The sequence below is a fragment of the Photinus pyralis genome, unplaced genomic scaffold (genome assembly GCF_008802855.1).
Source record: "Photinus pyralis isolate 1611_PpyrPB1 unplaced genomic scaffold, Ppyr1.3 Ppyr1.4_LG7, whole genome shotgun sequence".
NCBI lineage: Eukaryota > Metazoa > Arthropoda > Insecta > Coleoptera > Lampyridae > Photinus > Photinus pyralis.
In genome coordinates, this window is record NW_022170738.1 from 28207093 (window position 1) to 28229782 (window position 22690).

Sequence of the window (22690 nt, forward strand, 5' to 3'; positions counted from 1 at the left end):
GTTCCTTACCTCCGCTAATATTGGCATACAAAACCTAGGGTTGGTGAACAGATCATCACAAAACGAGCAAACATTAACGTGTTATGAGGTACTTACTTCCTGAATCTGGAGGAACAGTTAACGCGCGCGAAATGTGGGTATTGTATGTTACACAATTGTCGATTTTATTCTGTCAATCAAATTTTGACTGTTGTTCGTTAATAGATGCTGTGTAAGTTGACTAAATTCTCTGCATTGATGGTGTCTATCTAAAAGATACATAGACGCATTGTGCTATGTAATATTTAAAAGAAATTTCTCGGTATTAATACATAATTTTATTGCCCAGCAAGTCTTACTTGTGGTATCCTTTCCATTTGGAATGTTATAGTCACGTTCAGTTACAGTGCATGTTTCGCCCCTAGCGTTTATCACACGAAACTAAAATCAATCTCCAGCTTTTCTCTTTTTTTTGTTAAAAAAAGCCCTAAAACTTTATTTTTGTTACTTTTTGGGATACAGATAGAGATATGCTAACATTATTCCATATACTTTACAATTTTCAACAACTGACTGGGGATACAATATTTGCGTTGTACTCGTACATTTGTAATCGAACAGCATTATGTATCTTAAGGAAGACTGTCATTATCGCGACACTTCAAAAACACTTCCTCCTGTCCATTGACACCAGTTGCTTTAGATGAAACCTGGATCTAAGACCAAAGCTCTTCTTTAGGAGAAGCTCACAAATGATATTCGTTAGAACAAATCCTGATTAAGAGCCATCCTATCTGCAGTCAGAAGGTGTCACTTTTATACTGGGTCAAAGGAAAAGGCATTGCATTTACATCACTTTAGGTAGGTGTCAATATCAATTATCTTTTCGTATAAGTTTGTTGTGATCATAGCCAGATCTTTTATCCACGGAACATAAACTTAGGTATTATTCGTAACAATTTGGACCATTGAACCATTTGTCATAGTGTGCATTTCTTAATAACATAATGGTCATTTTTCTCCATTGTACGTAACAAAATTTGAACGTTTTTCAGAAATCAATTTCTTAATTACTTGTTGTTCTCCTATATTGGCCTGTTTTATGAAAGTTTTTTGGTGCCGTGTGGTATTTCTTTTCAATTATCTTAATTGAAACGATATTCCGTTATAAACTTTTTTCGTATTTGAGGGCGACTGCACCTAGTGTGGTGTAACATAACGTTTGAGATAAGGATTTCCTTAAATTATTATTCACGAAAAAATGATCAAATGCAGTTTTGTATCTCATTTGACAGTAGCAGTACCCATTCCTCTTCTAGGAATTTTTATCTTTTAGAGGTGACGCTACAGTTTCACTGTAATTATGAATAATACGAATGCCGACCTAGAAACCACTAAGGCTTCACAGCGTGCTTGAAACCTCACGTCTACTAATAATGTCGATGTGCGAGTACGTAAAACTTAACCGATGTAAATAGAAATCAAACTATGCGTTCGCGAATACTTTTGCATAACAATTTTGGCACAACAAAGAAGGTTCCTGGGCGAACGTAGTTTTTACTCGATTACACATTTGTAGCTCCAAACCCTTTGAATTGCAAATTATGTAAACGTATCTCATGCAAAAACGTGCGGCGAGATCGATACCGTGCATTTACTTCTACTTTTTTTGGCAATTCATTAAGTCCATTGTTTACGCAATCCGCTTACCCGCGGGGATTTTAATAATACAATTTTAATGATGTGGTGAGAGTTTAGTTAAGCAAATGTTTGCGATAAATTAGTGCACATTACGATATCCAATATTAGTATGGTTAGTCCGAAAATAACATCTTAGCACAACCTTCACCTGGCGTTAGCTGTTGTGGACTTGTCGACTGCAACCTTGATTCTGTCTTTAAAATAAATCCCTTGTTTCCTTTTGAATTGTGCAATGGTCGGTATTGTTCACTTGTAAATTCCCACTCTTTTTTAGCACGATCACTGTTCACCGGAGTGTTCTCGCGCACTAGGTTTTTCGTGTTTTTACTCACTTTGGTGGTATCGCTCGACTGTTTCTCAAGCGAGGGCGATTTCGATTTGCTTTTCCTGAACGGCAGCTGCAGAAAATCGAAGCCTTTGTCTACAGCCGGCTCGATTATCTTTAAGGGCGGCGGTTTCTTCTTCTGGCGCGGTGGTCTTGTGGCAGCTTGGGTTTTCGGTTGACTGGTCGAAGGTTGTGGCCAGGATTGGTTTGATTTGACGCTACTTTGGAGGGTTTCCACTCCACCTCTTCTCAAATGCAAATCCTCCGAATGACTGCTTAGGATCGGCGCGCTAGTAACCGCGTGAAAACTTTTACTTGAACTTGTACTCGTTGATGGAACGCTTGGATTGGGACTATTCTCTTGTGCTGGCTGGGTGTGTGGGGTAGCTGTAGGTAAAGTTTCAGGTTGACTACTGTCTCCTTGTGCTTTAGGAACGTATATAAGACGACCGTATGATAAATAGACTACTTCATCAGCCGGAAATATTACATACATGCTCTTTCACAGTCCCACATTGCGAAAGTGTGCGCAGATCAGTCCCGAGCGCACCACAAATGCTTTTCCACATGTAGATTTGAGTCTTATATCACTCCAACACTAAATATTTATATTCGCTTTTCTGAAACAATACAAATGCATACTTTAACGCAATACAGACAGTCTCGGTGTTAGTAATTCAGAAATTTATTGTGACAGTGGATTTTGTTGTAGGTAATCGCTTAGAATATTCCAGGTTCGTTAGCTTCTATCAAACTGTGCTGTTATACACATACAATCTAATAAAGCTCTCGTATAATAGCCCGAATCCTTAATTTACGGTACGTGTGGGATCCCTTAATCTTAATTGATACCTTATAGACGAACAATTTTACCTCATTTAAAATTGCGACTTTCTCGTGTGATTAATTCAAAGCCGCGTTGTAAATCTAAGAGGGATCTCTGATACCTATTATACTACCTACATAAGGGAATGAGATTACGCGCTGCAAGCGTATTTGATATGATGTGGCACGCTAGATGAATTTAATGCTTGGTAACTCATGCAAATTCTAGATTAGATTGTCTTCTATAACTTCTCTTTCAGCATCGATAATCTAATACATTTGGAAGCGGAAGTATAAACGACTCAATTCCTACGAGCCGTTGTTTACTAGGCAAGGTTGGATCGCAGTTTAACTTTGTTTAATAGAAAAACGCATTATAACGATTAAATAGAGAGTTGTTACACAATCATTATTAAAGTCTCCGAAACTAATTTTAAAAGAGCGTTCAGGAAGCCAATAATGAATTTGAATAGTTTTATTTTTTGGAATTTCGAGAAAAATTTGAAAAATCCGTAGAACTGTCCGAGTCATCCTCGATCCTAATCCAATCCGAATGCAAGTATGCGAAAACCAGTAAAAATTATGAGAACAATGTAAAACAGAGTCGATTGTTGGGTTTCAAAAAAACTTGATGTGCTTGCCATCGTACCCATCCACGGACCTTCCTGTAATTTATCTGCCTTCTAAATTATACAGATATACATACAACATTGAATTATTTTAACAACAAAATGAATGCTGTAATTTCATTCATTTAAGTAATTTATTACATATTTAGGTAAATACACCAACCCTATCTTATCCTAAGTTGTAACGGTAGCACATTCCAGTGGCTTACTAGAAATTGATAGTTGCTCTAGATGAATTTTTGTAACTGTTCACCAGAGGAGATTAAGCTCCAAGCCAAACTTCGAAAGAAAAGTTCATGATAGCAGCCTGCATCTAAATAAAATGAGGTTTTAAAAAATTATGCATTTTATTTTGAGGAATTTGTTACGATAACTAATGAGTTTGTGTGGATTACCTACACATATTGTAGTGGCATTATAGATATGAGCGTATAAGCACCGCCATTAAAAATTAATTTGACTAATAAGAGCATTTTGATAAGTACGTTGGTTCGAACAAACCAGGAAGTTTCGCGACTTTCAGAATAAATGTAGCATCACATAGCTTTCCCAGTGTAACGGTTTATTTCAATATTAGTGCTATAAGTCGATTTAAATTATTAAGGTTATGATTAAGGGATGATTTTTGTTACATGAATGGTTATGTTTGCCATTGGCACGCACTTGTGTATCGACTATGGTTTTTGATTCAAACTTTGAAGGTTATCTTAGGAATTTTGGAGGTCTCGCAAATGCCGATATATTTTCCAGTGCGCCATTAAATTCTCGTTTAGATCTATTTTCTAATGCCCACCGTGTTGAAGTATTTGACTGCTTTTGAGCAACCACACAATAATTGGTTTTGATTTATGGTGGATTCTTGACTTCCGTTTTGGGAATTTATTGAACCACAATATTTTTTGTAACAGTTCTATGTGCTTTTGAAAACTTTGAGAGGTTCCACCCTGTACATACAACTTACGACGATACATACATTTTTTAGAGTTGGCAACCATGCAATTTCTAGGTGGCAGAAAGCTGCCTGCGCAATCTAGAAAGCACGAACGGGGGTTACGTTTGGCATCTTGTCTTGAATAGCGGTCGTGAACGCGTCGCTCCATAAATGTTTGTTGTTATTTTGTGTTTTTAATGCAGGTAGTAATCTTTGCATTTCTTTATATCGTATTTGTGTTTTGTATGCCACATTTTATATTTTTTGTGTATTTGAATCTTTGTTTTTGAAATTTACTTGGTTTAACCGCACTGCAGAATCACATATGTGATACCGTTATGCTGTTGTTTGTAATTGTTTACGCTTTGGTGTAGTGTTTGCTTAATTTATGTTTATTGATGTCGATTACTTGGTCTTGTCCCTGAAGTAGGTAACATTCATATAAGTTTTGATCACATATTTTAATATGTGGAAGTTGCCGATTCGTTTGATGTATGTACTGACTTGTTGTTTGTTACTAACAATTTTCTCCGTGAATGAAGCAGTCGCGGGGGTGGTAAAAACTGTAACCATTTGAAGTACGACACCTAATTCCGTGATTGTCTTCGACTTTCAACTGTAGGCTCAAAACCCCGAAACCAGGGGCGGGTTACCTATCTTGCGAAGAGCGGGATTACGCTAATCAAAGCTCTTCAGTTTAGAATCTATGTGCGATAAATAAGTGGCGATACAATAATTTCCACATATCTTGTTTTTAGTTAAATTTGTCTACAAGGCCATGTAATTTTCCATCTTGCTTTTAACAAAAGCACTTTATTGCACCAAAGATGAGTCACATCCTGTATATTTCACCCTTTCTTAGAATCTTGGTACCTGCTTACCTGACCCATAATTCTCAAAACTTGTTTTTAACCTATATGTTACCTCTTGAAGTTTACCTGCTACTTTTTGTGATGTTATAATTTTATGTTACGCATTCACATCATTACAAACAATTAATTTTACAACGCCATATGTTATTAATTTGACGGCCGGTTTTTTTTGGTAAGTTCTTTTTTTCCCAGCCTATTTCTATTTTGATTTGGTGAACAACCATTTTCAAAGTATATTTTTGCAATGTAATTTGTTTAGATTTAAATTTTCGAGCTTTCACAATCTTAATAATTGCGATCATTATTAAACAAACTTTTCACAATTTCTGTGTTTTATTTTGTGTTCCTTCCCTACTGTTCTTCAGGTCATAGCGTTGTTTATAACTAACGTAAGGGGGCCCTGTCTTAGATGTTTGATCACGTGTCACTTTTCAAATTTAAGCGGGATCTTGTTTAGTTTTGGAGGGAACCATTTTTAAACGTTGCCGGGTTGATTTGATTTCCGTGTTCTTGTAGTGTGAAGTTAGTGTAGAACCTGGGGGTTAAGTACACTTCAACTTGGTGTTGGTAAAATAATAACATCCAGGTATACAAATGTTATCGACCAAACTTTGAAACGTGGCAGGGCCATTGTGTAGTCTTAAAGCCGTCTTGATTTATTTAAATAATCCCTTCCCTAGAACGGCAACGGCTGTATATTTTCCCTGGATATCCGTAGAAGCAATGTACCTAGCACCACTGTAACGAAGTACCCGTTTTCCGCCTGGAAATTACCAGTTTTAGTGATCACTCTGTAGATGATCACCCGGTATTAGGCAGCGTCTTAAGTTGGGCGTTTCGTTACGAAGATTATTGCTCCGAAAGTTTTCAGGAGTTGATTTAATTTCTAGAGATGTTTCATCCGCCGCATCCCAAAAAACACAGTTTGCAACGGTTCTCGTAAGAATATTTAAATTGTTTTTACAGCCGCCGAAAGCTTTCTTTCCAGGGAAGAACAGAGAGAATCAATGTTAGGTCTGTTAATTACCCATTCATCGGTTTTAATTTTCTGAAGGCATCCAAAATCCAGCATTAAAACCGGCAAGGTCGTGCAGTATACGGAAATATCATCGTGATAGGAGACCCCGCGTTTGGATGAGTATAATTAACCGTACTTTGTTGAATGGGTTACAATAACAGCCTCCGATTAAGTCGAGATTACATCCGTTAGGTGCGCCCTTAAAAAATTTGAATTTTGACACCGGTCCTGTATTTTTAAGACGTCTACTGGGAAGGACGTAATTAATTAAAAACGGTTTTAATTTTCGATTGTTATCGGTCAAACTTGGCGTGTCAATGGCAGGCCCGATATAACAATGGTTTTTATTGATTTGGAAATTATTCAATGGGTTCCGGAGTAGGGTGGGCCGAAAAATCAAATTTTAAGATTTCGCTTGGAGATAGTTCGCAAAAGTAGCCTTTTATTATTACAATGAAAATGTTTATTAACTATTTTTTGATTGTCATTCATCTGTTGCCCCCTACCGAAACTTAAAATTTTCAAAAAAAAAGTAAAATCCAATTTGGAATTTCGGTTTGAAATAGAGCGCAATAGATGCCATGTGTTATAGTAACAAAAATGTTTATTTGTTGTTTTTTTATTACATTGAGTGTTCTGCCCCCTACCGATGCTCAAGTTATAAAAAAAATGGAGAATCAAATTTTTCATTCTGTTTATTATTTTATTTTATTATCTTACACTACACTTTTACATTAAACTAACAAACAAAGGAAGAAATCGAGCCCGTAATAAAATGTAAAACGGATAAACTTGTTGTAAGAAGTCTTTTTTGCTCTCAAATTGGGGCATTAGTCTACGAGATTCTAACCTTGCTTTTATAAACCCATCTCTACTTTGGAAACCAACAACTGATAAGGAAGCGTCCGTTACTAATTTTATCCATCTTTCCACTGCTTGAGAATGACAGGGATAGGATTTAAGATCAATATTAACGAAAGTATTCGGGGTTTCTGTTAAAATATTTTGCAAGTCACCCACTTCTAAATTTTGAAGTAGTGGCGGTGGAGTGATTTCATTATTGTCTCAAAATTTAGTTTCGGTAGTATTAAAGGACGAATTTTTCTTGAATTTTCCCTTCTCTTAGCGTTTAAAATCCGTCGAATGGCAAGTTCTTTGATATGGGGACGAGGGTCACTTAGCATACATACTAACAAATTCTCTGGGTGTGCAAAATATGCATTGCGTTGGATAACTGGATCAATCATTCTTTTTAAATCGTCTCTTAAATATCGACTTAGGTTAATGGTTTGCCAAACATGCTTTGCCCCATTTGAACATGATGTATTCAATTTAATTAAAAACCACATCGGAGCATAAACTTTGAGAACAAAATTTGTCAATTCTTTTAAGTTTGAGCTGGGTTCTTCCGTCGAAATATAGAGACGCAATAGGCGGTTTGCCAAAGTAAGCCAGTCAGTAACTAAATTCATACCCAATACACCTGAAAATGCAATAGGACCGGTTGTTCCGCCATCAAGTGCCTGAAACAGATGTCTCAATGGTAGCTCATTGGCGTGAAATTGACAGATAAATCGCTGTAAAGGACGTCCTAACGTTGATTCAAGTTGAGTGATAACTCCATTCTTTAATCCCGTGTTGACTACAGTGCCATCACACCCCACTGCTAATAATCCAGACCAATCAAAGTCATTTTCTTGTAAAAAATCAACTATACTTCGAAACAGGTCCTTTGCTGATCCCGACGAAGGTATTGTATGACCCAGAAAAACTGAACCTGGTTCTTGAATCAAAGAAATATGTTCTTCAACTATTGTTCTTCTATGGGATCTGCCATCTATTTCGGACCGGATTCAGGTCGGTATATATTAGAATGTAGTTCTATTCGCCATTAAAGCCAAAATTTGATAATAAAACATTTCACGAAGAAATGACTCATTCATAAAAAAATAAATGGCATTAAACTAGAAAATTACAAAATTACTCAACTTTCAGGGGCTAGTAGGGGGCACAAGACGTAATAAATTTTAAAAAATGTAAATGAATATTTTCATCGAAATCACAAAAGGAAACTTTTGCGTGCTATTCCAATTCGAAATTCCCAATTTCTATTTTTTATTTTTTTTTAATTTTAAATCGCTGTAGGGGGCAAAATACGCATTACAATAAAAAAACTATTAATAAACATTTTCATTGGAAATAGAAAAGGCAACTTTTGCGAACTATTCCAAAACGAAATTTCCAAATTTTTGAAAAAAACCGTTTTTCGGCCCACCCTATTCCGGAGGTCTTAGGATCCTGTGGGTAGATAAAAAAGATAATCTTATCTGGGGGGGGTTTTTATTGCAAAGTTACCATAGACATCACTAGGCACTAGGCATTGAAATACTCAGGGGGTATTTTTTAAAGCATCCGCTCATGTATTATGAATCCAAAGAAAGTTGACTCACCTAATTACTAGACACTATGTTGAAGAACGGCGCGAATTATTAAAATAAAAAAATTGGGCGTCATTTTTGGGGGATTTGACATTCATTCGGGTTTTAACTACTAGCGAAATCAGTGTCTGTGGTCCAAAGTAAGTTTTACTTCAGATCTTTTGGATTTTGGGAGTTCACCGTAATTTTTGGATGGCTAAGAGTGACTATTATCGCGGGAAAACTAAATTCTGAGACTGGTATTCTCGAAACCAAAATTGTCACGCGAGTTTTACCGTTTAAACAGTTAACACTTCTAAGAGAATAAATTAAATGCGTTGTGGGGATTATCGTGCAGTTAGAGAGAAGAAAAAACGTTATTGTTGGGTATTAGTGTTTCCGTTGCATAAATGAGAGCCGTATTCGATGAAGGGCAACTCAATTAGACGTACCGGTGTAGAATTTCTCTCATTAAACTCCAGTATTAAGTTACTTAGTAATGAAAGCAACAAGAGAGATTGATCTGTGTTCCTGGAACTTTTAAGGAAAATCAGTATTTCATTTAAAGTTGGTTCGTTCAGATTTCAATAGAGAAAGCGTCTAATTTAGTGGATTAATTCATTATGATTATCTAAGGTGGATTGTGTATAAAAAAATATTGGCGTATATCTATTATGTCTTTTATGTCTATTTCATATTGTGTTTTTTTATCAATATTGTTGTGGAAACTCCGCCATACGGACGTTTTAATTTCATTTCATTTTTATTTTTCTATAATAACGATAGGTCATGTGTAAATTTCAATTTCCTTTAAGCATTAAATGTGGTTGTTATTTGAGATTAAATGCAATGTGAATTATATCATTTGAATTTAATGTCCCTATTTAGATAAAAATGTCTTGTTAAAGTTGTTTTATGTCATCTTCGGTCATTCCGATAAGAGCGATATCGCTGCGTGAGCTGATTAAGCTATGTTATTGTTTTGTGTGTGTTTGGCAGTTTCGACGTTATCGAAGCTTATGGAAAAACAGTCAGTCTTGTCAAATTGTAAAGTTTTGTGGAAGGAACATAGAGAGGGTTTAAAGAGCTCAATTTTGAAAATGAGATATTTATTTAAAGAAAGAATGCTCAACCCCTTATAGCAAAAAGCCAATAGGCAAATCCGTTTATTCGTCTAAGTACCTCATTGTCTACACTTAAAGTGCACTGCTACTTTCTTCTCTTGCAATAGCTATTCATATCTCCCCTCGTCAGTAGCGTGATCCAAAGGGAGAATTACTTTAATTTATGGATGGCACATCAGAAAATGGTCCAAGGAAAGCATTGAATTGAAAGTTAAAATAGAAAAACGGACGAATATAATGAAAAATTTACTGGCACTAGTGACAAAGCTACGAGTTTAATAAGGAGAAGAGAAATCTGACTATAATGAAGAAAAAAAGGGAGTAAGAATGAAAGGAAGGAAAAGTATCGAAGTGATTTGGAATGGCGAATAGTAAAATCTAAATATAGGAACAGAATTAGTGGTAGTAATTGCGAGGCTAGTTTTGTGGTGGTTTTGGCTGTCCTGGAATTTTAAGAAAGATGTTACATACTACACAGTCGACCAGTACGTAATTTATCTGCGGATTTTGTTTTTTTAGTGTTTAAGATAGTATAAGCTGCTTAGATGAGAGTTGTAAATTATAGAGTAAAATTGTATTTTAATGAGGACGAGCGTTTAACAGCTCAGTGTTTGTGTGAGCAAGCCGCAATTTAGAGAATTTGGGGTGGCAGATGGGAATATACGGTAACTAGATTCATTATTTTCAAAGTTGTTTCTTTTCATTTATGTTGCATTGAAATTGAGTATGAGTGAACTAAATATATGTGTAAAAACCGGGAACGTATTGCATTTTATTGGGATGTAGAAATTTGTTTCAAACGAGAAATGTAACTAGATAAACGAACCGTTTCAATAACTCTTTGATGTCAGTAATCAGTATTAAACGATCTTGGCGCAATAATTGAGAGCTATAGGTACATATGAGCATTGAAGGTATGGATTATTATTATCATAAATCGTTCAGACTCAGATCGTCCAATTTTCTCCTTTCCAATGTTACCATGTAAACAATAACACCCGAGTTTAAACGTTATAATAACCCTAAACAGTAGAACTAAAAATGTTGATCGAATACCCAAAATTAATCAACACCCGCGTTTCATGGCCTATAAAATATTCCAATGTGCTTGTCTCCATTCAATTAACTTTGTTGTCACAACTGAGACCCTTTAAAACTTAGTTTAACGTCATAATTGATATTCGATGTACCTACGTAATCGAAAATAATGTGAAGTTTGAAGAGCTAAGTAAACACAATAAAACGCAAAACAGGCGCACCGGCGGCGTCTATGACCGCCTATGGGCGACATTTCGAAGTTAATAAAGGTATACAGGATTGAAATTAAACCCCTATTGTAGGTAGAAGCTGCAGACTTTGTACTTAACCGCAAAAGCTGCAGCAGTGGGTAGTTAATTTGTAACGAACAATATTACGTTTCCGTTATTAAAGAACTTTAAATTGAAATATTTCATATGTGTTGTAGTGATTCTCCGCACGCAAATTACGCTATTTCAGACATAATGGTAACAGAAGCACTCGCTATTCAAGAAACCTTACATAATGGGAGGGTTCGCAATGCCACGTTTTCATAAAAACGCCAGCTAATTAAAAATTATCAACATGAAGTGTAATGTCGAAAGATGCTGCACGACATAAAGTGTTAATTCTTAGACAAAATGAAGTGTGCGATAACCAATCGGAAGAACCTCTTCAAAAAATACCGAATGCCGCAAAAATAATGTGTACCTATAGATGTGTGGTAATAAGCATACAATAATACTGATACGGAATTGGTCAGGATCAACTTATGGAGTTCGAACACGACAACCAATTTGCTACAATTCCTTTTCTATCAATATGTCACTTAATTGGACGGTGCCGGAAGGTATAATTTATTTTCAAGGCACAGAGTAGTTAGTATTCCAGAGCTCTTCCTGTAACGTGCTCTACATCTAGTGGACTCTAATCGGTTTTGTACAAAGATTTAAATGGTATTTCCGTGAGATTCCACTTTTACAAGAAAAAGGAAAAGATTTTGCGTAGTCCAGGCGCTAACGTTGTATATTGTAGTATTAACCCAATTTAAAGTAGTATCTGGGTGTAGCTGTTCAAAACTGGGAGTACACACATAAAAGTCACACGAGTTGTATCTTTAACCGGCAATGTTTGTTGGAACTATGCCGAAACTTTCTGCATACACCAATTTCGACAGATCCTGATGGTATTTGTAACGCAAAAAGAATAACAACACCGTTTGATGCAGAAGATACAAAATGGTACGGTGCAATAATGCACTATTACAAATTGGGTTGTAGATTCCAAATCATACGATTTATACACGGATTCTTTTGATTTACAGTTAACACCTTGGCTGTGGAGAGTCACATTTTCATTGATGGTCATCTTTTGTAGAATCCATGACAGTTATCCTAGAACTAAATTTCAAAGAAGTTACAAAAGTTTGATAACGATTTGCATCAACGAAGAGATCTGAGGCATACTGAAAGTGATATTTTATTTTACTTATATTTTATATAATTTTTTTATTTTATTTTATTTGTACCTACTAGTGAAAAATTGTTTATTATTGGAATTCTCGATTAACTTCAGCAAAAGTCAATAATGATCCCTAGAAATCAATTTTGCTTGCTTGCGATCTATAAATACTGGAAGTTAACGTGCGAAAAAACTTCGTCTGGAGGGTAACAACATCCTGTCAAATTCGTAGAAGAAAAGATATCCGACGGAAATATCCATTTGACAATCTGTTATCATCCTATCGCTTCACGAAGTATTCTATCAGCCAGGAACAACCACTCCGACTGTTTTGTATCAACATCGTCATCTGTATAATGACACCTTTTCACATATTATGGTACGTAAAATTCTAATTTACCCGTTCTTAAAATAGCAATCTTGGGGTAAATTGAAGCCGTTTGTATTCCATGTATTTGAGTGGGCTCATTAACATTGGAACTTTCAGAAAAAATAGGTTTCAATTTAAAGTTAATTTCAATAAACAATTTGCATAGTATAACTTATATTTTTGTATGAACAATTTGCCGTTGCTTGTTACTCATTTTGAATTTAAGTTAAGGGAATTCACAAAAAAAACCGTTGCCACAAAAACCGATATATAGTTAGTTTGAAAAATCATAGGGGAAATTGTAAAAAGAAAAGCTGTAAAGTGGCGTTGAGGATCCATTTTATGATTGATTCTGTTGTCATATCTAAGATTTATCGTAATTCGATGTTTAATTTTGATAGCAAGCAATGCTAGCCGGCAATTTTCTGGAAATTAGAAAAGGATACATTTTTAAATAAATAAGCCACAGTAAAATTTGTTACCAGAACTAGCCGTAGGTCATTCTATTTTATTTAATTAATTAACGTATATTTCAAAATCAGTCTCCGATTTTTAGGATGCCAGGGATTCTCGTAATTAATGAAAGAAGTTTTCATTTTTGGAGGTTATTACCCGAGTACTGGAAATTTGGATGTTTTCTTTCCGGATTTTGTAAAGTTTATATAAAGTAACAGCATGATTTAGGGGGAACTTTTTCCGTATTGGCTTCGTGTCATTTTCGTTTACATTTTTGCAGTTTGACGTTCCGTTTAATTTCAAGGTAAGCGCTTGAAATTTTCATTCCGTTACGTACGCGTATAAAGGGGGTTGTTTTTCTGGTTTAGTTTTCCCGTAGCTAGTAGGTACCGTCCGTTAATGTATCCTTCCGTTCCCGCTTTGGGAAATGGCTACCGTTTCCGTGTTCCCTAATTCGGTTTTAGATTATTCACCAATGACCGATCGCCCGTTTCCGGGCGTTTTTTGTTTTTTCATCTGATTATCCGTGGCTTCCGAAACCAATTCGAAACAGACTGTCTTTGACCAGGAGCGAGGATCGACAAACTCCTGGTGGCGCTCGAGGTTCCGTACCGTTTTAAAGAAATTTAATAATAAAATGCTTATTCAGGAATTGATAATTCTGGGGATTTTTCGAAAGAAAGCATGCTTGAGAGGTTTTTCACAGACCATCCGTTAGATTGTTACATGTTTAGATATCTTTTGGGAGACACAAGGAGTGTCTTTTAGTAGAAAAAAAAATTAATTTAGGTCCAACTTAATGGACATCGTCTATGGTAAGTTGATTTGTGTGTTTGTCTCTTCATGTGCTCAACATATTAACTGTCTGCCTTATTGAAAGAAAATGATTATCAAAATTTTATTCTAACTGCACTTGACAGTGAAAAAAATTGATTGAGCCAGTAATTGCCGTACTTCTTTTTAGAAAGCAAAATACAGAAATGCAAAGAAGAAAAGACGGTATTTCGTAATTTTTACAAAAACAATTCTTGCATGCCAGAACTTTCACGGTTTTTCATGTGTAATAATTATTGGTACATGGAACGGATTTCGTTGTCCATAGTAAACTGGTAATTTTGTTTCTGATTCTTAGGAAGTCGGCCTTTGAAGCACCAAGTAAACCAGCGCATTTTTTAGAAAAGTTTAGAAAAATGTGTAGAGGGTATTTTTCATTGTTATTCTTTTCTTTGTAACAGTATCCTATTTCAGATGACGTCCAAGCTAGCAATTCATAAACTATAAGGGGCAAGGTTCATATGCCAAACGTACCAAATGCTTACCATTTTACTCGAAATTATTATAGAACAGAATAATGCAGTAGTTTGATTTCGGAGAAATCCCATGGATCCTTTTAAACAGACCGTAAATTTGTTCTTTGAATGCGGGTCTATGGGACTCATCCGGTAAACTAATGAAAGGATCTGCGGCCTATGTTGTACTTGCGTGCGTTTCCATAGTACAATATTCCCACATTAATCCTACAAATTTAGTGTACCTTAATCTCACCCCTGATGTACGTGCTTAATACGATATTCTGCATGGAGAAATTACGCCACAACGCAACTGACAACTTAGCAGACTAGATATGTAACAAAACGTTACAATGCATATAAAGCATGTTCTAATACGGTTAGCCATAACAAAGCAATTTACTTCAAAGGGCAGCATTTATATTCATTAATCCGTCCGGGAGATACTAACTATTTCATTATCGGGGACTGAAACGATGAAATATTCCCGTAATTAGGTTTTGTCTCATCTTAAAACATTTCCTATTTGACGTTTTGACACATAACAATGCACGTAACCAAAACGAAAATATTTCATTTCAATTTTTATATGTATTTAGAGTGAATAGAATTTGTTCAGATCTGAATTCCTAAAATTAGTCTATCTAAGGATCTCCAGATATTTCTGGAAATTTACACATTTTTGCGAGAATTAATGTATTCATTAGAAATGTCGAAGACTCCTTGAATAACTCTGAAAATTGTTGACACAACATTATTGACACGACACAACTCTGCACGAAAACAACTGGAGGCAGATAGAAATCTCGACGCAGACAGTATCTTTGGAAATGTTTAAAAAGGAGTAAAACTAACATGCCTCCACCAAATTGCAATAGTAATATGTTTTACTCGAGATGGTAATGATGAATTTTCATGCCCACTTTCCACGTCTAGCCTCCACCACGACGAAAATACCAACGGAAATGTTATTAATTTCAAAAAAGATCAGCGGCCTTAACCGTATCCAAAATCTCCAAAGAACTAATTCACAATTTTTAATTAACACCTCATATAATTTTGGGTAGAAACATTTTTAACATGAAAACTCTTATCTAGATCGTAATTTTCACAAAACCAATAATTTACATATTTGACAAAATAGTTAGGCTGAAAGAAAAATAGGTACTTGGGGTCAGATAAAACAACCCACGCAAACAAGCGATCGAAAGACAATTAATTAATTCAAATCTTAAAGTGTCAATAATCCAAAATCTCTCGACGTAATTGAGATTTTCAAACAAAACAGACGTATAAACAATCAACAGTAGTACTAAACTAACGCTGCTTCACAAACTCTACTCTTTAGCTTCGCTTGAATTGTTATTTTAACGAACTGCCTTTCTAATTCCAATTGTAAATGTGGCTTTTTAGTGGTGGATAACTTCACTTTCACCGGTACTTATAACAACTCTCCTTATGCGTGACAGCGCAACGCCTTCTTAACTTCGTATGCGTTAACAAACCAACTTTCTTATACAACATTTAACTTCCTTTATAAAATATTTAAGATGAATGTCTCCATGGAAAACGTTATGTAGTAATTTACAAAAAAATAACGAGTAACGAATTAATACAAACATTAGCACTCGTTATTTTTTGTAAATTCCTTTATAAAACTTTACAAACTAGTAAGACGGACTGTCTTGGAAAAAATGCTAAAATCTTTAAATGTGCAAAAAAACTCGATTCACGTCATTTACCAAACAAAGGCTTGAGCAAAAAAAAATCTGTGGTTGACGTCTAGTTCCCATATTTAAACCCTTTTCCCTTTCCATTTACTTTCTTCCTTAACAAAACAATGTGTATCTTCGAAAGATCAAAGTGCACATGTGTTCAGTAACACGCCCTTGTCTGAAATTTAATCAGCGTATGCAGCGATAACAAAACGTCTTATCTACGACCGGAGAAAAACATGAGATTAACTTTTACAAATACTACGCAAATAATTTCCACAAAATAAATGTACAATAAAATAACAAATTAAACAAACCAATTATTTAAACAAAATTAGCATAATTAAAGCCCTCGGATACAAACTTTGTCCTAATATGATCGGATTTTCGTTTACTCTAAAACTACCGACCACATTAATTTACGCTTTAAAAATTGAAATTCTCATTCAAGGTGCAAAATATAATTTTCCATTTTTCCAATTTTCATTTTTCTGAAATTTCCTCACTAAGGTGATGCTTTCTTCACGAAAAGCAAAGTTTGTAGGAGAGCCATTACAAAAAAAGACAAATTTTAATATTTTTGTACTAAATCATTTGTAGCAAATAGCCGTCCGAAATTGTTATCCTTTCTCGAGAAATTGTAATAGCGATGATTAGCCGACCGCGCTCGTTTTATTGTCCACCTCATCATTCGCAGGAGGAAAATTTCTTGTATATGAGGTAGATACCGTTAATTTTTTCTTTATGTAAAATTCGAGGTGGAATACATTTAAGAAAAAATTTGCCCTAAATTGTATTGTATATTGCAGTAGAATTGCGTTTTTAGTGAAAGTTAAATTGAAATACCTTTAAGGGTATCCACCACTGGCCATTTTGAAGCGGTTAGTGTTGCATGTTAATTTGGTAAATTTTAACAATTCATATTATTTTAATTTAAATACAGGGAGCTCCAAGTCAATGAGTGCTAAATAAATAGATATAAGGTGTGATTTGTAGGAACATTTTACCATTGCATTTCATAATATTTGAATTTAAATTAAGGTGAACCACCGTGGCCACGAAAATTGATTTAAATTAGTTTTATAAAAATCATAGGAAAATTGTAAATAAAAAACCTGTAAAATGAGATGTAAATTGTATTAATTTTTTGTCAATATATTCCCCTATTCTCCATAAAATTGTCTTGAATTTTGCGAGTAAGTAGGTGCTCAGAAAAAGGTCGATTTAGTCCATTTTCAGAAAATAGAGAGGAAGAAATTTTTCAGTAATCATACGACACCATCTAATTTATGTTTCAAAGCAGATTGACATTAATTAATCAAAAGTTATATATAAAAATTGAAATTTTATAACTAAAATCGGAAATCGGAAATTAAAGTACTCGGCCTCGCACTTCAATATTTCCTCGCCTGTAATGTGTCATTTTCCGGATTTTCGTGTAAATAACTATTATTCATAACGTTCCTCTCACAAACACCCTCCCACAAATACGAGGGTATTCCAATTACGAAATCAATTAATCAATTAATCAATTTTGCAGGTTCATTACAAGGTACAAGTTATTGTGACGGTGTAATTTTATTTCAAAGATATTTTTTGTGTAAGTTGCAAGGATAACCGCAATGGCAAGTAAAGGGTCACCGGTATCGCTTAATTTCGGGAAAAATTCGGGGTTGTTGCGGGCGTGATGACCCAACTAAACCGATTAAAGCAGAAGCGGTTAACTGTGTCCACCTTTTGGTAGTATCAATCGCAAGATTGTAATAATATTTTTAAATTATACACGGATTCATCATAAATGAGACTTCCTGTAAATTCCCCGAAAAATCAGTACATTTCCCAGAAATATTTCCAAATTCTCAGATAAATGTGTAAATTTACAGTAAGTTAATAAAAAATAACTCTTTATGCTATTCTACGCTACGCCATAGACTTTCATTCCCTTCGTTTTCCCGGAATATGGCAAAAAATATATTATTCAAAACATTAAAATTAAGCCCGTTATGGGGTGTGTAAATTAGCGTATTAATTTTTGAATATTTCTAACCGGTAAGATAAATAATAGTATAAAATGCGTGTGTAAATATAGCATGACTAAAGTGTTTGTTACATATTCTATAAGAGTGTGACAAAAACTAGGTCGAGCCAAAAGCGACATTACGCGCCAAATTCTTTAATTACATGCCATTTTTGCGACACTAATTCGCCTTATAATATGTCGACTGTGAAGGCAACCGAAAGGGGGGACAAGCGGCAACAATTAAAGTTTAAAATTTTATTTTGTTTATGTCCTCGTTAAAAATTCGGGGTTAGAAGTTTTCAGGGCTTGGCGATGTTTCAGTTTGAAAATGTAAACCTAATCATTCGAGGCGAGCTTTTCCGACCAAGCACAAAGGTGTAAATCTCAGCTTTCGTTTAATAAAACATCTTGTCGGGTAGGAAGTGTGCGAATGTATAAAAGTTTCTAAATGATTTATTCGCATTTCTCGTGCTTTTTTTTATCAGATCTTTCACGTTGTATACAAAAACTATTAACCACCATATCACTACCCTACTAACCGTAGCAGCGAAGTGGTAACGACCGGTATAGGTAAACTAATTTCCATTGACAAATAAATTCTACTTCTACCTTTCAATGCTGAGGCCCCTACCACGTACTTGTAACTTTTCTGTAATTTTCGAACTTGAGCTAAATAATGAGAAACTCGAGCGGACACTAAAATATTATGTACACATACACAATAAAACAAACGTTAACCTTTCCGCATGCCGTACCTACCTAAGAGGGCACCGCGTATTCATAGTACGAGGGCAGGACGCGGGCGTCGGGACGGCCCGGTCGCGGTTATTTCCGTCCGCAGCCGAAACTGTACTGTCAGAAAAGACGTCGCAACGTGCACTGTGAAATTTCTGAATTTAGCGCATGTGCGCCTTTCGGCGCTAATTATAAATAATACAAAAGTTTCCATTGAGCCCGCAGTACAATAAGGGTTTCCAATTTACTTTCCCTGCAGTCCTTGCAGTTGTGGCAGCACGTCACCGTCTTCCAAACGTGCGCGAAAACGGCAAAGAAATAAAAAAAAAGCGAGGAAGTTTCATAATTAAGTAACTTGTTTCGTTCGCCCCAACATTAATCTTGTTAGCGTAACACAAAGAGAAATTATTCGATTACAAGAAAGCAAGGGGGAGTTTTTCTTACGAAGAAGGTGTACCAAAACTAACCCAGTTCACTTTGTTGTTCTATAAATTTTCGCCCGAACTTCGCAATTGACATTTTATGCGAAATAATGCGTTTAGCAACAAAACTTAACGACAGAATTCAATGCAAAGAGGACCTTTTAGGAAAGTTCATAACAGGGAACTTCTCCAATCTACGAACACATCCTTTTGCTTTATGACAACACTTACTTTCAATGTGATTTTGCAATGTGTATAAATGGAGTATTGGGATGACCACAGAACCCGAACTAATTAGTTACAACTATACTCTATCGAGTAGACAAATTAGTTTTCGGTTAGTTCAGTAAGACTTCTATGGATCGTGCATCATTGGCCTTAAACAGGGTAGGTAATCGCAGTAGTCATCTACAGTCCAATTAGTTTGTCATCTCAATTAGTCATAACTGATTTTATAAGGCCATTGACTAAAAGCATTGAATAAAATAGTGTTTTTATTCAATGCTAAAAGTCAGAACACTGTAGGAAAATGTATTAGGTGCTTAATTCGAGAACGACACATGTTTTTTTCCAAATAAAACTGTCATTACCTCTAGTAATAATATGTAAAGTTAGTGTGAAAATTCTAATAATACAAGATACCTCGAGAAATAGACAGTATGGCATGGCGCGATTGAAAGGAATAAATCCATAATTTCGTAAACCCGGGACTTTGGGAAAAAATCCTGAAATCCATCAACTTTATTTTTATTTAAAGCCCTTTTCACATGATATACTACTTTATTGATAACTTCATCTTACTTTCACAAGTGATGTCAAAATAAAAAAAAATGCCCTGAGGAAACAACCGTTTAAAAATGAAAGCACCGGTTTATGAAATCATGAATTTATTCTTTTCGTTTGCACCACGCCGGCTCCGATTGTATATATGACGCAAACTAAAAGATAACTGTTTGAGGGAACACATCCCTTATTTATAATACAATGGGATACATCCAACATTGGAAAGCAGATTCCGACAGAGGCTATTTTAGGAAAATTTGCCTCGAAAAATTCCCTTGACAGAAATCGCTTCCGAAATTTTTTCCAGTAAGTGCGCCTTTGGGAATTATCCCAATGGATATTTTCCCTCAAACAAATTTGTTCTCTTACAAATTTGTCCCTCCTCTTCCCTCGAAAGGTTCCAACACAATATTGGGGTGTTGGGATCTTGAGAACCACTTCTTCAAAATTTTGAACGACGTACATCCGGCATTATAAAGCATAATTAACTATTTTGTCAGGCTAACAATGTTGTTAAGGCATGTGATTGGATGCAAAGAATGAAAAAACATCCAATCACATACAACAACACTGTCAGCTTGACAACATAGTTAACTAAGTATGCTTTATAATACCGGCCGATAGTAAGTCATTATTCATTAATATTTATATCTGGATAATACAGATCATAGTTTTGGCTCCTTTCCCAAGGCACTGAGGATTGAGTAATAGGTAAAAGTTGTTCACCTTTTTATTTTAGGAAATTCTTTACTTTGGAGAAATCGCTACGGAAAAATTTCCCCGGTAAGTTGGCCTTGGAAAATTATCCGACAGACTATTCTCCCCCAAGAAGACTCGTACTCGTCCAATTAATATTATATATTAAACTAGCCCTTTTCCTTTCCGAAACAGCTTCCTGAAGGTAGCAGGCCTTCAACGCAATTTTGGTATTACTCACAACGTTAGAGCTTTGGCCCAGTCCCTCAAAGAACGTAGTTCAAAGTCGCAGAAGTGGCCCTAGATAGACGGTCAGACGCTTTTCTGAAGTAGTCGGTACTTCACGTTTCGGCACGGACTTGCTGCAAAACTATGTGCATTATTCCGGGTTCCTCGCGAATTGTATTAGTTACGAGGCCCAGAATTCGTGTTTGCGGAAAGGAGAGTTGCCTACCATTCTTAATAATTTACCTCGCTTCCTATCAGTCTTGTAGTAGGATTTTGTGTTCACAACGTCCAGAAGACAAGTGTTTATTTTGAGTGGTATACAAGGTTGTGACAAAAGGTTTTATTTTCGATTTAAATTTTTCAATTTTTCCCACAGAAATAAGTAAAGCTGTAAAAAACGTCAACGTTCTAAAGTGTCTTTTCAAACAAATTTTATGCATGATGATAGAGTAAAGTAAAGTAAAGGTAAAGAATTTAGCTGGTTGATTGGAGTCCATGAAATATGTGTCCTTTTTACGCAATGGTTATCAATGGGTTTTTTATTCTTTAATAATTAATTTTGGCGTCAAGATTGCGATAGTACGAGTATAGTTTGAATTGCATCTTTTTTTAGTAGAGGAATAGAATTACATTTCTTGGTAACCGTGAAGGAAAAACTCGCAGGTTCAGCAGAAGCTCCTCTTTGCTTTGAAGAAATAAGTAATTCTGGTAGAAAACATAGGTTTTAATTAATAATGGCGATAGGATTATGTATGTAATAGCACACGGGGTAAGTGGCCTCCACGGCTCTTTTGGCACATATGAACTCTTTTGATGAAGTTTTGCATTTAACCGTTTCATATAAATGGGGCTGAATTTCGTTGTCTCGTCTCGCTCCCAAAATTCCATAGAACTTGAGGCGATCCAATCACAAACCTTTTCCTGGACCTCTGCGTCCGACATGAAACAACGACGGGTCCAAAAACGTGGAAATCGCACGGTTGCGTCTTTCCCAGAACCGTACCAACCACATTTTGACTGTAGTTGTAGCTGAAACTATTGTTACCATACATAGCATGACTCTCGATCGGATTCGCCCCTTCAACTGATGGAAAAGACCTCGCTTTTCCTCTTTCGACCCTTTACTCATCTCGCCAACTTCATATTAAAATTGGCATTGCCGCGCTAAAAACTCCCATGAGGATTGCATTGCCCTATGTGTCCTGTACTGTAAAGTCAAGGTGGTACGGACTATATGGAGTTAACGTAGTTGATGAATGTTAAACAAATCAGAGTAATTCGTTTTAAAAAATGGCCGATTTCATCAAAAAAGCGCACTTTTGGGACGTCAATTAATCAGGAAAGATAGGTAGGGATTCATCCGGAGGAGATTTTAGAAGCCATTCGTTTTTGGGTCACAGATACGTTAAGTGAGTGGTCAAAAGTAGACATTTTAAGAGAGTTGAGAGAATTTGATTTTCCACTGAACAGAATTAAACCTTTGTTCAACAAGGAAATTGTAATTCAAATTAGAACAAAGTGGCTTACTGTGCGTTTAAAACCTCTGAGAGTGCCTTTCAATTTGAAACTATTATATATTGTGGGATTTGATATTGGTAATTTTCTTATAAAACCTTATTGTTTCCGTATCGCATGATAATGACAATCTCTTAAATGTACCGAATTTATCATGATAGT

At 35.5% G+C, this 22690-nt stretch overlaps 1 protein-coding gene across 5 annotated transcripts in view; it reads right to left on the bottom strand.

Moving 5' to 3' along the window:
- LOC116175851 overlaps window positions 1–19016 on the bottom strand; it is a 59992-nt gene extending 40976 nt beyond the window's left edge. For 2 of the 5 annotated variants that reach the window (XM_031494187.1, XM_031494184.1), the window contains exons 1-2: window positions 18909–19016; window positions 1823–2625 (exon numbers count right to left, since the gene is read on the bottom strand). In XM_031494187.1, the coding sequence (XP_031350047.1) occupies window positions 1823–2501 (679 nt within the window). In that variant the 5' untranslated portion in view covers window positions 2502–2625; window positions 18909–19016. Of the gene's footprint in view, window positions 1–1822; window positions 2626–18758; window positions 18846–18908 lie in introns of all 5 variants that reach the window. The other 3 variants (XM_031494186.1, XM_031494188.1, XM_031494185.1) reach the window with 2 other exon arrangements.
- Between the last annotated feature and the right edge of the window lie 3674 nt (window positions 19017–22690).